Below are 17621 nucleotides of genomic sequence, written 5' to 3'. Positions count from 1 at the left end.
CTCCTCCTTGAGTTTCTCCTCCTCGGCCAGACGCTGCTCCTCCTCCACCTCTCTGCGTGCGCGCTCTTCCGCTTTCCTCCTAGCCATCTCCTCTCTGTGGCGCCTACACACACACACACACACACACACACACACACACACCCCTGTCACAACATCCACATACCTACATCTACACGAGACACTACTCCTGTCAAAACAATCAATTATTCACACACACACAATCATTTACACTGCTGCACATTAAGATACACCAAAGCCTTAGCAGCAAGTCACACAGACCACGCCCACACATAGACTACACCCACGCCCACAGACCACGCCCACACCCACAGACCACGCCCACACCCACAGACCACGCCCACGCCCACACCTCTCAGCTTCTTCCTGCCGCCTCCGCTGCTCCTCCTCCTGCTCCTCTGTTCTCTGGCCTGACGTCTCTTCTCAGCCAGCAGACGGGAGGCCTCCTCAGGGTCTGTGGTGCCCACGGAGGGCCTGGCCGAGGGAGGACTCACTGGGCTCTCTACAGAGAGGACACACACACACACACACACACACACACACACACACACACAGGGAGAGGTGATGAAGGATGGACCAAAAAGGCTTAGAGAACCTGACCATGAGCAGATGAACATGCTCTCATGAAGCGTGTAGTGTAATGTAGGGAAAGTGAAAATGAAAGGGAGGCGGAGCCAGGGCAGGAGGGAGGGGCAGATGTGGCAGTGTGGGTTTGGGAAGGGCCTCTACCAATAGCAGCTTCTGCTTTGGCTGCAGAGACTTCCTCTGGTGCTTTGGTAGGGCTTGCGTGTTGCTGCACCTCCTCTTGTCTGGTCCCCTCTGCCTCTCTCTGCGTCTCCTCCTCCTCCCTCCTGGACTCCACCTCCTCTCTTTGGGTTTCGTCTTCCTTGGTGCCCCCTGCCTCCATTTTTGCCCCCTTTTCTTTCTTAGCATCTCTCTTGTCCTCCAGGGCTGGTCCGCCGCTCTCGGGTTCTTCCCTGTTGGGTCGCAGGTTGCTGGAGGTCAGGGAGGGGTTGCCGAGCGACAGAGGCAGGGATGCGGGCGGGGGCGGAGACCTGGACTTTCTACTCATGAGAGGCTTTTGAGGTGGTTTAGCTGAGCTCCTTAAACACACAGGGAGAGACGGGGTGAAGAGAGACTCGTACTGAGAACGACAGAGTGTGTCTGTGTGTGTGTATTAATACCTGACAGCCAATGGGTGGCTGGCTCGGTTCCCCTGGTTGCTTGGGGAGGTTCTGGTGTTGGGGGTCAGAAATGGTGTGGGGTAGGGACAGATTACTCCATGACTTCCTCACATAGTCCTTGTCCTTCCTCTCCATCTGACCACACACACACACAAAACCAAGAGTACATGTAGTAGCCACTGACACAAAGCTGAGCATGCAAACAGGCGAACAGGGCGTGCAATACCCACAAAGCAAAGACAAGAAGCGTCCAATCTGTAGTCCTTTTCAATTATGTCATTATTTATTAAGCCAATTATTTACATTTTACATTATATTATTTATTACATTATTTATTAAGCCAACTACTTAAATTAAGACTAACATCATGGAAGAAAATAATTTGGCATAATACATTTAAGTGAATTAAGGAGTTACTCAGCAGGTCTCGTGGACAAACCTGCCCTGGCTGGAGACCTGCAGCATGACGCTAACCAACCCACCACAGTGTGTATGTGTGTGGATGGCAGTTCTGCCTGGCATGTGACAAACTCTGTCCAATAGAGGTCAGTGACTGCTGGGTCTCAGACAGAAGTGCTTAATGACATAAGCCCCTTACACACACACACACACACACACACACACACACACACACACACACACACACACACACACACACACACACACACACACACACACACACACACACACACACACACACACACACACACACACACACACACACACACACACACACACACACACACGATTTAGATGTGCTCTTTTTCTTACCGGCATGTTATGAACCGTCTTTCTGCGGGCGGGAGTGTCCAAGCCAACGTTTCCAGCTCTCACTGGACGTTCAAAGTTAAGGCCTGCTCTGATTGGTCGCTCAGCACTGCGTGAATGCAAGGACTTGAAGGACTGCGAGCTCATTGGGTGACAGGAAGCTGAGCGAGGACAAATGGGGGTCACTGAACCAGAGTTAAAGGTCAGAAAACGTATTAATAAACAGAGGAACGAGGGATTGGGAGGGGGGTGGACAAGAGAGGTGAGTGATATGGAAAAAGAGAGAAGGAAAAGAAATGAAAGTGTGTGTTAGCAACCACAAAGTATTAGAAAAGAATGCAGCAACTACAAATCACTACTAAGGGGAGGAGCCAGTTTGACAGTCTAAATAATGGGTGTGGCCAGAAAACTGGACAGCCAATTGCATCTAGAAGGTAGTGATGGTCTACAGGCGAGCAGCTTTAGAACTCAGGAGTTAGCAGTTTGAATCAACGACACATGCCGAGTGAAAACAGAACAGTCTCATGGATACAGTAACGCAGTAAGACGGACAGACAGACAGCCAGACAGACAGCCAGACAGACAGCCAAGCCGCACATACACCAGCGAAACGAAGGCAGCAGAGTAGTGACGACGTCGTGCTTTTCAACACAATCAAGGCTTTATGGAGGCACCACTGGCTTCAAACCCCACCTCACAACACACATATTACACTGTACATTAGAGTTTGCATGTTTGTTTTGATCTTTAATAAACAAGTTTAAAACAGATGCTGCAGTTATGGTCCCAACATGAGTAATGTAAGTAATTTAGGACTGTGTGCGACATCCTCAGTCTGAATGATTAACATTTCAACCCAACATTAGAATAATGATTCTAAAGGCTGCTTTGCAAAGCTAATCTGCATGGAACAAAAATCTCTATAATCATCTTTTTTTCCATTTTAATCTGGAGGGCTGTATTCATTTGAATACGTTGCAGTAAGAATGGTGGCTGTGTGTATGCGGGTGTGAGTGTGTCTACCTGCGTCTCCTGAGAGTGACACTGCACTGCGGCTCCTGGCCAGGTAGGAGTGAGTTGGTGCCTGTAAGCGGCTGACTACAGTGTTCTCCCATGGGACTAAAGGCATACGATGCATACCTGAAACACACGAGTGCCAACACACACACACACACACACACACACACACACACACACCTGTCAGGTGTTGTGCCATTGTTTGGTGTCAAAGGAGCATTTGGGAAGCCAGGAAGAACAGCAGTGATGAACTGAGATAACGGAAGCAGAAGCCACACGCCAGTGATGTCACACGCATGCGCACCACACGCCAGTGACGTCACCCACAGACTCCGCCCACGCCGGACAAAGCAAAACAAAAGTCCACAGCGCAGATGTAGCATGGCGTACAATTAAAACCAACATGGACAGAAGGTACAGTCAGAGAGCACGTCAGTAACCGACCCTCGCCCAGTAAGACCAGTGCACCAGCCAGCCAGCCAGCCAGTCATGCCAACGTCACCCACACATCCCCCAGAACATGAGCCGGAACGTTAAGACAAAAAAAAAAAATCGGCTTAACAACTCAATTCTGGCTTCTAATAGGATTGTAAATATTTACAATGCCAAGAAACAAATTCACCAAATCAAAGAATCGTTTCAAATGAGTGCTCAGAAAAGGGGGCGGGGACAGAGGGACAGAGGGGGCGGGGACAGAGGGGGCGGGGACAGAGGGACAGAGGGGGCGGGGACAGAGGGAGTCCCAGCACCAAGCCACCAAGGTCCTATGCGCTTGTGTGTGTGCGCAGGCAGTCGGACTGAGTGAAGGAGCTGGAGAGGTGTGTGTGCACCTGCTGCTTTGTCCTGCTGGGTCTTCTCTCTGGACATTGGAGCCTTGGATGGAGCTTTATTTACTAAGCAGGAGGAAGACATGGACGTCCTCTTCTGTAAGGCTTAGAGCGAGAAACAACAACCACACGCAGGTCAAGTTCAGGACGTGGCCCCGAGGGCCGCTGACACGTGGCACGGTCGAGTTCGGACAGACGCACGAGGAGAAAAGTTTGGATGCGAACAGATACGTGTGAATAAACATTTTGTTCCAGGACAGCATGACGTAGCAAATTTCAAACGTTCCATATATAAGGAGCACTGAGTAAGCGCAAACGTCGTGGTGTACGTTGAGTGAGTCAACCTCGCTGAACAAAGACTGAAGAATAGAGAGACAGGACAGTGAGGGGGGAGGGGAAAAAACATAGCACAGGACAAACTGTGTGTGTGTGAGTGTGTGTGTGTGTGTGTGGGTGTTTACCTCTGTCTGTGGAGTTTATCAGTGTGGCGGAGGAAGAGGACAGGCGTTTGGTTATGACTGGGTCTGTATGTTTGGACAGGTTCATGGTGGAGACTGACCTTCTGTCTGCATCTACAAACACATGGAGCAACATTGAAATCGGACAGCAAAACATTAAATGGAGAGGTGTGTGTGTGTGCGCAGACAGCACACCTCAAACACTGAAAATGCAAACAGACAGGATCAGTAGAGTGCAGAAAGGCTGCCAAGTGATGAAGTAAAGCTTGGCATGTTGGGAAATGGAGGCCATTAAGAGGCAGATGCACCTACCAGGTGACCTTGTCTACTCAGAAGACTTAGCAAATGCTAATTAAAAGTGAATGGAATACAACTATTGTTAATGGCTGATCAAGACAACCCAGTCTTAGTTTTGCATTCATCTCAGTAATTTATCATCCATAAATTGTGTGTGTTATTATCTGGGTGGCAATGTGGATATTCAAAGAGGTTTCAGTACAACACTCATGAGCACAGGATTGACATTCTTCAAACGAAGGTGCACACTAGATACTTGTGAATGTGCGAGACACAAAGAATAGACAAAACTCACAAACACAGGTAAATGCTAAAACTAAGAGAGTTGAAGAATTTCCAGAATGACAAACAATACAGAAGACTTCTCAGGCTACATGCTAATGAGGCTACACAATCAATTTTCTGCTAGCGCTAGTGGTGGGCTAGGGTCTGGAGCTTTATGCTAAGGCTGACGCTAGCCTAGCACACTGCTCCACACCGAGGGTGGAATTCAAATAGAGAATACAGACGCTGCATGCTAACAGAACCATGAGAAGACCGGAGACCTGGCAGGTCCACTGGCAGGAGCAGAACACAGTCACCAAACCCTGTAAGTGAGCAGGGGGGTGGCGGACGGGAGAGAGATAGTGAATGTGTGTGTACCACTGTTGTGCGAGATGCTGGGGGTGAGGATTCCTCCCCAGCTCCACCGGTTGGCCTTCGGTCTGACCTTCTGACTCTTTTCCAGAGTCTTCCTCATCACAGCCTCATATCGTGCCTGACGGACGGACGGACACACACACACACACACACACACACACACACACACACACACACACACACACACACACACAAATATCTCAGCATCTCATACAGATGGACACACAAACTGGAAATCATACTAATAAACGAAAACACTCTGTATAATTGGGTGGAGATCACGGAGAAGCACTGCAAGGTGTGTGTGTGTGTGTGTGTGTGTGTGTGTGTGTGTGTGTGTGTGAGAACAGCAGAGCACAGCAGCAGCTCCATGTCTCTTCTGTACTCAGAGGTGTGTTTCACCAGGATGTTTGTATTGCAGGCAAACTCCGTCTATCCTTTTGAGATTAATAATGATGATTTATTCACTTATGTAGATTACATCTTGGACTGGGATTGGGAGCCTGGTCATGTTGCCCATAACAGTAGTGATTACATGTAGTGTGTACATGGTGGACAGTAGTGTGTTTGTGTACTGTGAAGATGTGAGGTGGAGGGCGTGGTCGTCCCAGAGAAGACGTGAGGTGGAGGGCGTGGTCGTCCCAGAGAAGACGTGAGGTGGAGGGCGTGGTCGTCCCAGAGAAGACGTGAGGTGGAGGGCGTGGTCGTCCCAGAGAAGACGTGAGGTGGAGGGCGTGGTGGTCCCAGAGAAGACGTGAGGTGGAGGGCGTGGTGGTCCCAGTGAAGACGTGAGGTGGAGGGTGTGGTGGTCCCAGTGAGACTCTGGGTGAGGACCTGAGGAACTCACCTTCTCCTCTTGCAGCTTCTGCAGGCGTTTCTCCTCCACCTGCGCACGTCTGCGCTCCTCCTTCTGCCTCTGCTCCTCCATACGCCTCCTCTTCTCCTCCAGCTGTTTCTCATAGTACTGCCGGGAACGCTCCGCCCGCTCCTGCCACTGCACCTCCCGCGCAGCTACACACACACACACACACACACACACACACACACACACACACATACACATACACACACATACACACACATACACACACACACACACTACTTTAAACCTTAAAAGCGAAACAATCACTACAACAAGGCTACTGTTTTGCCATATTTCAAACATTCACTTATCTAGTGGTCCCGCACACTCACCACAGTCACTCTAGTGTAGTTGAATGATATGAATCTAAATCCGAAAAACCTTGAGGTGAGGCTCAGACCCCTTACAATAACATGGGTGTCATGACAACCAGGTTGCCAACAGTTTACATAACCACGGAAGCTCACCACAGCAACGTGCCACAGTCACCTAGTCATGCAGCCAGAGAGAAGCGGAGGGAGAGGGGGGGGGTAGGTATTTGCCACACGCTGAAGTCGGATCACTGGACCGGGCCTCCAAATGCATCCTCAGGGCTCTGGGATGTTGCAGGTTGTCCAGTGGCAATTTAGTTTACACTGTATCGTGTGTGTGTGTGTGTGTGTGTGTGTGTGTGTGTGTGTGTCCTACCTGTCTGTCTCTCCTTCTCTTCTCTCCTCTCTCTGGCCAGTCTCTGCCTCTCATCCAGTTTCAGGATTAGAGGCTCTGTGGGTACACACAAACACACACTGTACACACACTGTACACACACACACATCAAACCTAAACACAAAGCATATGTGCACTTCAGCCAGAATGTGTGATTGTGTTTTGTGTTAATTCCCTAATACACTAATGTTTACAGTTCCATCGACCTGTGACCTCTCTTTGAAAAGTGCAGATTTACAGCAGGGCCCTGGCATGTGTGTGTGTGTGTGTGTGTGTGTGTGTGTTCACCTGGTCTCCCTGTACTGTGTGTGTGTGTGTGTTCACCTGGTCTCCCTGTACTGTGTGTGTGTGTGTGTTCACCTGGTCTCCCTGTACTGTGTGTGTGTGTGTGTTCACCTGGTCTCCCTGTACTGTGTGTGTGTGTGTGTTCACCTGGTCTCCCTGTACTGTGTGTGTGTGTGTGTGTTTCACCTGGTCTCCCTGTACTGTGTGTGTGTGTGTGTGTTTCACCTGGTCTCCCTGTACTGTGTGTGTGTGTGTGTGTTTCACCTGGTCTCCCTGTACTGTGTGTGTGTGTGTGTGTTCACCTGGTCTCCCTGTACTGTGTGTGTGTGTGTGTTCACCTGGTCTCCCTGTACTGTGTGTGTGTGTGTGTTCACCTGGTCTCCCTGTACTGTGTGTGTGTGTGTGTTCACCTGGTCTCCCTGTACTGTGTGTGTGTGTGTGTTCACCTGGTCTCCCTGTACTGTGTGTGTGTGTGTGTGTGTGTTCACCTGGTCTCCCTGTACTGTGTGTGTGTGTGTGTGTGTGTGTGTGTGTTCACCTGGTCTCCCTGTACTGTGTGTGTGTTCACCTGGTCTCCCTGTACTGTGTGTGTGTTCACCTGGTCTCCCTGTACTGTGTGTGTGTGTGTGTTCACCTGGTCTCCCTGTACTGTGTGTGTGTGTGTGTTCACCTGGTCTCCCTGTACTGTGTGTGTGTGTGTGTGTGTGTGTGTTCACCTGGTCTCCCTGTACTGTGTGTGTGTGTGTGTGTGTGTTCACCTGGTCTCCCTGTACTGTGTGTGTGTGTGTGTGTGTGTTCACCTGGTCTCCCTGTACTGTGTGTGTGTGTGTGTGTGTGTTCACCTGGTCTCCCTGTACTGTGTGTGTGTGTGTTCACCTGGTCTCCCTGTACTGTGTGTGTGTGTGTTCACCTGGTCTCCCTGTACTGTGTGTGTGTGTGTGTGTGTGTGTGTGTGTGTGTGTGTGTGTGTTCACCTGGTCTCCCTGTGCTCTGTGTGTGTGTGTGTGTTCACCTGGTCTCCCTGTACTGTGTGTGTGTGTTCACCTGGTCTCCCTGTGCTGTGTGTGTGTGTGTGTGTGTGTGTTCACCTGGTCTCCCTGTACTGTGTGTGTGTGTGTGTGTGTGTGTGTTTGTGTGTGTGTGTTCACCTGGTCTCCCTGTACTGTGTGTGTGTTTGTGTTCACCTGGTCTCCCTGTACTGTGTGTGTGTGTTCACCTGGTCTCCCTGTACTGTGTGTGTGTGTGTGTGTGTGTTCACCTGGTCTCCCTGTACTGTGTGTGTGTGTGTTCACCTGGTCTCCCTGTACTGTGTGTGTGTGTGTGTGTGTGTGTGTGTGTGTTCACCTGGTCTCCCTGTACTGTGTGTGTGTGTGTGTGTGTGTGTGTTCACCTGGTCTCCCTGTACTGTGTGTGTGTGTGTGTGTGTGTTCACCTGGTCTCCCTGTACTGTGTGTGTGTGTGTGTGTGTGTGTGTGTGTTCACCTGGTCTCCCTGTACTGTGTGTGTGTGTGTGTTCACCTGGTCTCCCTGTACTGTGTGTGTGTGTGTGTGTTCACCTGGTCTCCCTGTACTGTGTGTGTGTGTGTGTGTGTGTGTGTTCACCTGGTCTCCCTGTACTGTGTGTGTGTGTGTGTGTGTGTGTGTGTTCACCTGGTCTCCCTGTACTGTGTGTGTGTGTGTGTGTGTGTGTGTGTGTGTGTTCACCTGGTCTCCCTGTGCTGTGTGTGTGTGTGTTCACCTGGTCTCCCTGTGCTGTGTGTGTGTTCACCTAGTCTCCCTGTACTGTGTGTGTGTTCACCTAGTCTCCCTGTACTGTGTGTGTGTTCACCTGGTCTCCCTGTACTGTGTGTGTGTGTGTGTGTTCACCTGGTCTCCCTGTACTGTGTGTGTGTGTGTTCACCTGGTCTCCCTGTACTGTGTGTGTGTGTGTTCACCTGGTCTCCCTGTACTGTGTGTGTGTGTGTTCACCTGGTCTCCCTGTACTGTGTGTGTGTGTGTTCACCTGGTCTCCCTGTACTGTGTGTGTGTGTGTGTGTGTTCACCTGGTCTCCCTGTACTGTGTGTGTGTGTGTGTTCACCTGGTCTCCCTGTACTGTGTGTGTGTGTGTGTGTGTTCACCTGGTCTCCCTGTACTGTGTGTGTGTGTGTGTGTGTGTGTGTGTTCACCTGGTCTCCCTGTACTGTGTGTGTGTGTGTGTGTGTGTGTTCACCTGGTCTCCCTGTACTGTGTGTGTGTGTGTGTGTGTGTGTGTGTGTGTGTTCACCTGGTCTCCCTGTGCTGTGTGTGTGTGTGTTCACCTGGTCTCCCTGTGCTGTGTGTGTGTTCACCTGGTCTCCCTGTGCTGTGTGTGTGTTCACCTGGTCTCCCTGTACTGTGTGTGTGTTCACCTAGTCTCCCTGTACTGTGTGTGTGTTCACCTGGTCTCCCTGTACTGTGTGTGTGTGTGTGTTCACCTGGTCTCCCTGTACTGTGTGTGTGTGTGTGTGTTCACCTGGTCTCCCTGTACTGTGTGTGTGTGTGTGTGTTCACCTGGTCTCCCTGTACTGTGTGTGTGTGTGTTCACCTGGTCTCCCTGTACTGTGTGTGTGTGTGTTCACCTGGTCTCCCTGTACTGTGTGTGTGTGTGTGTGTGTGTGTGTGTGTTCACCTGGTCTCCCTGTGCTGTGTGTGTGTGTGTGTGTTCACCTGGTCTCCCTGTGCTGTGTGTGTGTGTGTGTGTGTGTGTTCACCTGGTCTCCCTGTGCTCTGTGTGTGTGTGTGTGTGTGTGTGTGTGTGTGTGTGTGTGTTCACCTGGTCTCCCTGTGCTGTGTGTGTGTGTGTGTGTGTTCACCTGGCCTCCCTGTGCTCTGTGTGTGTGTGTGTGTGTGTGTGTGTGTGTTCACCTGGCCTCCCTGTGCTCTGTGTGTGTGTGTGTGTGTGTGTGTGTGTTCACCTGGTCTCCCTGTGCTGTGTGTGTGTGCGGTGCTGTGGATGGTGTAGATCTTGTGCTCGGAGGTGGAGTCCGGACGGCCTGAAGGTGTTCTCTCATCACCTTTCAGGTGACGCTCAGAGCCTGAAATCAACAGAGGCGGAGCACAGATTCACATCAGCACTTCTGCGATTCAGCACTTCCGCGATTCAGCACTTCCGCGATTCAGCACTTCCGCGATTCAGCAGAGCTCAAACACTGCAGGGAACTTCGTGTTGTCCTTCAGGCAAGCTGACGGTGATGTGCAGGTGCAACCAAACGGTTGTGTACATACTAAACATGCCAAGACATTTACCCATGTTGTCGATATTTACAGTTCAAGGTATACTGGCATCAGCACTGGAAGACCTTCGAGTGTCAGTGATTCACATCAGCCAGTATCGGCGCAAGATTAGTGGATATCGGCACGATATTAGCAAATAAAAGTACAATATTGGATGATGTCATCTCCAGTGACACGTAAACAGGAGGCTCACCGGAGAACATTGGATGTACAGCTAGGCAAGTTCATCTGAATTTCAGCAGATGAACATTAAATCATCACATTACCACAGAACAATTAGTGATGGTCTCAGAATAAAGGCCTAAATTAAAGCACAGTACCGCTGAACGACATTACCATCATCACTCACACACACACACACACACACCATCTCTGCAACGTGCCGTTAGCGCATGAGCACATGCCGGGGACATCGCCGTCGGGCTAGATGCCTCTTGCTCACATGAGAGCAGCACCCTGGAGTGACGTGACCCTGGAGTGACGTGACCCAGCAGGATGTGACGGAGTTTCTCCGTGCAGAGGGACCCCAGCTGCTGTGTGTGCTAGTTGCAAAATGACTCTGCACTGATTTCACACACACCTGATTCAGGCTCGATCATTAGTGGAAGAGTTGAATATCTGAGCAAGAAGAAAAGAAAAGAAAAAAGCCCAGAACAGGCGCTGAAGTGCTGGTCTATCAGATACATCGCTGCTGCCTCGTGTGGGGATCATGATGGTGTACAGACAGCCGTCAACGGCATCGGTCCGGTCCGGCTTACGGCCCTTGATCTCACATCCTCCTGTTGCGTCCGTCGGATCAGACAATACTGCTCTAATGTTTTTTGCATTTCGGAGACTCCCTTCCAACAGACAAGCAGCAACAGCAGACACCCCCCACAGAACCGTTTGATAGACCCATGCGGTTTCTCACCTTACTATGTAGGGTTAGATGACACTGATATATACGACTCTGACCTCCGTCACTAATGGTACCCTTTTATCCTTCTTTTTTTTTTTTTCTACATGCAAACGTGCAGACACACATGCGCGCGCGCGCACACACACACACACACACACACACACACACACACACACACACACACACACACACGCACGCACGCACGCACGCACGCACGCCATCCGATGCCTTTAGGTATATTCATGTCTGACAGACAGCCAGAGAGGAGAGTCTGGGTGGGGCCATTTGGGTCTGAGGCCTTTAGGACACTGGACCAAAATGGCCACCGCCTGCTCCAGATTCCCTCACCCTGAAAGCTCTGGAGACACACCACTGTTCCAAATATACGCCAGGTCTCGAGCTGGACTGACCCATTTTGCCTCTGCTAGGATCTGGATATCAGTTTCCAAACCTTTATTTCTGCAAACAATAGACGGTTTTTCCCCCAACTAGAAATAAAATGGAACGCGAGGAAAGAAATCTATGCGCAAGTAATTTGAGTTTTGTAAACTGGATGAATTTCAGTGCTTTTCAGAAACCTAGAGAGATGTATGTGAAAGATACACAGGCCGTGATATCACTGTGATATAACCTGAAATTTCTTTGCTGCCCACCAAGAGCTACTGAATTAGGCAAACTCACATTCTATATTTTCTGCCGGGAACACAATAGGTCAAGGCAGTGTGTGTGTGTGTGTGTGTGTGTGTGTGTGTGTGTGTGTGTATAATTACAGTCTACACCCTATAGCACTTCCTTTTGTGATTTTGAACTCTCAATGACTGCATCAGGAACCTCAGCTGCACATTTGACAGGTCTGAGTGTTAGACACACACACACACACACACATCCATCAGTCATCTCTGATCCCTGACAACATACACATGTAAAACATACACATGTAATATGTACATTAGAAGTATGGCGATTCACACAAGGCGATGAAGAACCAGGAGTGAAAATAGAGAGGCTTTCTTAATAAATATTGATCGATCAGATCTCCTTCCCCTTTGAGCTAAAAATATCTGCCCTGGCAAGAGCTTCAGCTAAGTGGAATGAATACCAGACAGAAACATCTCAATCCAGAACAAATAACAGGCGCAAGTTGCTAAGGTCATAATCGTGTGCATCTGACGTTAGATCTGCGATCGTGTCGGAGGTGTGTGAAGTGGGTGGCTGGGATAAGAGTCATGTCGGTCTTCGTTTTAGAAGGAACATTTCAAAAGGAGGATCCCATGATGAAGCCACGAGCCATCAATGTCAGGCAAAGTTAAAACCTTCAGGCTGATGAATACAGGTGCTTTTCCACCTCATCATAGCGCTGCATTCAAATGAGTGTGTGAAGCGTGCCACCGCCCTCTTCTGTCACTCTCAAACAGGGACGACCATCCCTCAGTGGCAAACAGGACTTGTACAACCGCCAGAATAAAAGTTGTTGACCCTGGTCAGAATGGACACTAGTTCTTCACACACTGTGCTAGTTGGCCATGCTAAACCACACACCCCTCCATCAGGTGCCGGGATGTTAAATGTGGGTTGGCTCCTGACGCAGACAATCTGGGTTAAAGAGGACTTAGCAGAGCATTCTCCCTGTTGGGTCACTCACTGTCCTCAAACACACACACACACACACACACACACACACACTCTGAGAGAGGCTCGCACGAAAAGTAACATAAGGCATAGAGGATTCTCAACTTTTTCTTTTTTTTATGAAAATCAGGCAGTAATTCAGTGATGGGATTCTACACCTCTGAGAATGAACACCTGTACTGACAAGACTACAATAGTTCATTATTTCATTCTGTTCATTTTAATAGTACGTTCAGCGCTCAATGCTAGTCCTCCATGTTGGCTCTGCCTCAGCCAGTTTCCATGGCAGTGAGTGCAGTGGAGCGTAAGTGAGGCTCAGGGATGGAGGAATGCCAGAATGCTAGCCAGTCAGGGGTCAGAGGGCAAACGGGCAGATGAATGCTTATGTAAAGCAGGAGTCCTGCTTTAGCTACACAACAAAGTCTACGACCGCACAGACCGACACGGATAGACACTAAAATCAGAAGCTCAGAAAATGGTTCCACAGCCACATCCGACACCTTCATGCAAACATTCGCTCTGCTACGTTCCTGACGTTCTGTGGTGCATCTCTACACGTGCCTTCATCCAAACGTCCCTCCAAGTTCGATTTATCGAACGATCTGCCACATGTCCAATTCTCGTTCACTTCAATGACTTTGCACTGAGGTCAGAGGTCAAAGTGCAGGTTCTGTCGGACCTTGCGACCTTTTAGCTGGTGTGCAGCCCCCTGACGTTCCCACCCACCCACAACTGCTTCTCCCCCACCTTTAATCCTAATTTTTAACCTTCCTGTGATCCAAAAGTCCCCCCCACTCCCACACAGCAGAAATAAATACACGACCTACATTACTGCCACTTTCATCAGATTTGACCCCTTTCATGAAGTCTTCATCCGTGTCCCCATAACAGTACCTCAGATGGCAATAGGCAGCAAGAACCCCCCAGTCCTGCCTGACACACAAGCTGTAAAGTCTGGGGACCTTACATGTGCGGAGAGACAGAAAAGCAATCGAAGTGCTCGCTAAATCCAACCTCACACTACACAGTACTGCAGTCCTACTTCTAGAATACAACCCTGACATCCAGAACAGCTCGGACCTCGTCAGAACCACCGCAGCCCTCTTACCTACCACCGCACTCATGGTTCCAGGACACGCTTCTCATACCGTTACATGCCAAAGGACACGGGTGAGCGTCTCCGACGGTGTGGACGCGGTGCTCTACGGGCCGGCCCTAGCGGACAGGAGTGCGGGGGTCCGCTGGGGGGGGATGATGCCTGTTGACTTGGCAAACAAAAGCAGAGGGAGGAGCAGCGCACGGGGGCCACCGCTGTCCCGCCCCCCCACGGCCCAGAGAACAGGGGGGTGGGGGGGGGGGGGGGGGGGGCTGTAACTCTTCCCCCCGGGTGAGAGAGAGGGAGGCCACAAGAGAGGGAGAGACAGAGGGAGAGACAGAGGGAGAGACAGAGGGAGAGACAGAGGGAGAGACAGAGACAGGGAATGAGGGCCATTAAGGGAGATCCATGTGTGCTAGTCTCTGCTAATTTATGAAGTTAGCACGTATGGTATCATCATGGTGTAGTGAAGAGAGGGATTATTCCAGAGTTACCTTTTAATCCACAACCCCCCACCTGCCACCAATCTGTGTGTGTGTGTGTGTGTGTGTGTGTGTGTGTGTGTGTGTGTGTGAGTCCAGAGACGGGGTGAAGCCCCAATCCCAGGTCTGAGCAGCTTAGCGACGGCTAAGCAGAAACAGTGTGTGTGTGTGTGTGTGTGTGTGTGTGTGTGTGTGTGTGTTAGAGTCTGTGCACGCACACGTTGGGGGTAGAAGATCTATTTAAAACACAGAGGGACAGAGTTCTGTCCTGCGTGTGTATGTCTCACTGTTCACAGTCTAACCACACGTGCTTCACTATCATGATGACAGTAGCGACGGCTCCCTGCGCTCCATTACGCTGCTCAAGGACAGAGACACGCTCCACAAAACAGCACACGTCTATTTTTCACCCCAGAAAACCCAACACGTATTTCACTCAACCACGGCAAGAGCGTCAGACAGCAGGAGACACCGGGCTTCCTGCTTCCAGTTGGGCCACAGACGACCGAGCCCACGTGCACCCGAGGGGGTCAACATGAAGTCACAAAGGTTGAATCTGATTACGCTTTGGTGAGATGAAACACAGTGTCAGGAGTGAGAGATCACCCAGGTGGGGGAGTGAGAGATCACCCAGGTGGGGGAGTGAGAGATCACCCAGGTGGGGGAGTGAGAGATCACCCAGGTGGGGGAGTAAGAGATCACCCAGGTGGGGGAGTAAGAGATCACCCAGGAGTGAGAGATCACCCAGGAGTGAGAGATCACCCAGGTGCAGGAGTGAGAGATCACCCAGGCGCAGGAGTGAGAGATCACCCAGGTGGGGGAGTGAGAGATCACCCAGGTGGGGGAGTGAGAGATCACCCAGGTGGGGGAGTGAGAGATCACCAAGGTGGGGGAGTGAGAGATCACCAAGGTGGGGGAGTGAGAGATCACCCAGGAGTGAGAGATCACCCAGGTGGGGGAGCAGACAGACAGAGTCTGACAGTACTGTGACATACATGAGAATTTGCAGAGACTGATTAATTAATGATCAGAATGAATATTTATGACCACATATTTAAGCTGACAGTGGTGAATGTGAAAGTGTAACGTGGTTTAAAGTCTGTAGTTATTTATGTATGTATATGTAGTGTTTTGAGTCTGAAGTCAAAGTCACACCAGGACCCACTGATCCAGTTCGTCTGTAACCATGGCGACAGCCTAGCCACCTGATCCCTCACGTCGTCATATTATTGTTGACATTCTCCGTTTCCTGATCATGTGACCAGAAGAGGACAATGCTGATGTATTCCTGTCTAACCTGTCAGTCATTAATGACTCCAGCGTTATCTCAGGGCAAAACAGCTCTGTCCAGTAGCCAAACAAGGGAACATGGCTATTGCAGTATCAGAGCTGGTGACTTGAATGTCAACCAAAGCAATCTTTAATATCAGCAATTATGAGAAAAGTTATTTGATGATCTAATAGACAACTACCATGATCTTTGGACAAATAGTGCGTTAAACTCCAAACACACTCAGATGAGTGTATACTCTGTGAACAGTTCCCAACATGTGTTCACACACACACACACACACACACACACACACACACACACACACACACACACACACACACACACACACACACACACACACACACACACACACACACACACACACACACACACACACACACACACACACACACGCTCATCCAGGATCCTCAAAAGCAAACTTGACGTTGAGACTGAGTAAACTCTCCAAATGGCTGTGGACTGGTTAAGAGAGACCGTGTTAAAACCCACAGCAGTCCTGCCCTGTGAGTGGCCACAACAACCACACCACACTGTACACTGCAAACACTACACACACCAGTGTTTAACAAACACCAACCCGATATGGAGAGCACCTTACATCACACTAATGATTTACCTGTAAATGTGAACACACCCGCACACACCTCCACACGCCCCACAGCTACGGCTAAAGTATAAAAGGTGGAGTTCAGGCATGACAGTTTAGCAGAGCTCAGAGGCTGGTGCTCAGGTCGAATATAGCATACGCATGCAAACAGGCAAAGAATAAGGACCCCCCCCCCCCACCCCATATACACCCTCCCATACACACCCCCCCCAACCCATACACACACCCATTTTCTTGCTCAGTTCTCTTTCCAGCTGCCTCCGAGTCACCCTCTTACCCTCTGCCTCCGTGTCTTAGGGAGCCCTGCGCCTCCTCTGCTCACGCTCACCTCCTCTCCTCCCCACTCGCCTCCTCTCCTCTCCTCACATCCTCACATCCTCTCTTCACCTCCTCTCCTCCCCACTCGCCTCCTCTCCTCACATCCTCTCTTCACCTCCTCTCCTCCCCGCTCGCCTCCTCACATCCTCTCTTCACCTCCTCTCCTCCTGCTCGCCTCCTCTCCTCACATCCTCTCTTCACCTCCTCTCCTCCCGCTCACCTCCTCTCCTGCGTCTCCTGCGGTTGCTCCTCTGTTCGTGCTCCTCTTCCTCCGTGATGGTGGAGAGGGAGGGGATGGCTGACCTGCTGCCCCCCCTCCTCAGCGCGGAGGGTGCCGGCATACCCCCCTCCCTGCCCCCCTGCGGTTCTCCTCCTCACCCTGCGTCTCCCTCCCTCCCTCCGCTACCGGCCGGCACGCTTACTCACGCTAATGCTAACTGCTAGCATTCAGCCCCGCGGAGTGCTCATCTGAAGTGAGTGTGCTCAGAGAGAGAGAGAGAGAGAGAGAGAGAGAGAGAGAGAGAGAGAGAGAGAGAGAGAGAGAGAGAGAGAGAGAGAGAGAGAGAGAGGAGATGAGACAGGACAAGGAATGACTGGATAGAAATGAAGGAGGATGTGAAAAGAAAGAAAGAAAGAAAAGTGCTGCTTTCTGAGGCGAGATGATCGGTGAAGGCTCCTCGTGGTGTGGAGGTGTGGAGAAGCTCCACCTAATCCTGCTGCTGGGATCTGCTCCACCAGACACAGAGATACTGCTGTTCTACTTGCTAATGTTGCTACTGACTCCTCCAAGGTCTGATCTACTCTCTCTCTCTCTCTCTCTCTCTCTCTCTCTCTCTCTCTCTCTCTCTCTCTCCCCCCCTCCCTGTCTCCATCCCTCCCTCTCTCCCACACACACACACACACACACACACACACACACACACACACTCTCTCTGTGTTACAATATAGATACACTCTGTCTTTTCCACACACACACACACACAC

General features: G+C 50.5%; 1 protein-coding gene across 1 annotated transcript; it reads right to left on the bottom strand.

Annotated features, from left to right (window-relative positions):
* Nucleotides 1–2: 2 nt before the first annotated feature.
* Nucleotides 3–16978, bottom strand: map7b (microtubule-associated protein 7b; the record flags this gene model as incomplete). Its single annotated transcript, XM_076984667.1, is given in 14 exon segments — nt 3–103; nt 371–520; nt 748–1121; nt 1203–1285; nt 1287–1337; nt 1974–2131; nt 2994–3110; nt 3818–3919; nt 4276–4386; nt 5212–5326; nt 6056–6219; nt 6758–6832; nt 9995–10114; nt 16858–16978. Coding segments are annotated over 14 exon segments (1842 nt in total), but the record flags the coding sequence as incomplete, so codon positions are not given.
* Nucleotides 16979–17621: the final 643 nt, after the last annotated feature.

This window comes from Brachyhypopomus gauderio, chromosome 21 (genome assembly GCF_052324685.1).
Source record: "Brachyhypopomus gauderio isolate BG-103 chromosome 21, BGAUD_0.2, whole genome shotgun sequence".
Classification (NCBI taxonomy): domain Eukaryota; kingdom Metazoa; phylum Chordata; class Actinopteri; order Gymnotiformes; family Hypopomidae; genus Brachyhypopomus; species Brachyhypopomus gauderio.
The sequence above is the reverse complement of the archived record's forward strand: the minus strand, read 5'-3'. Positions and strand labels throughout refer to the sequence as shown.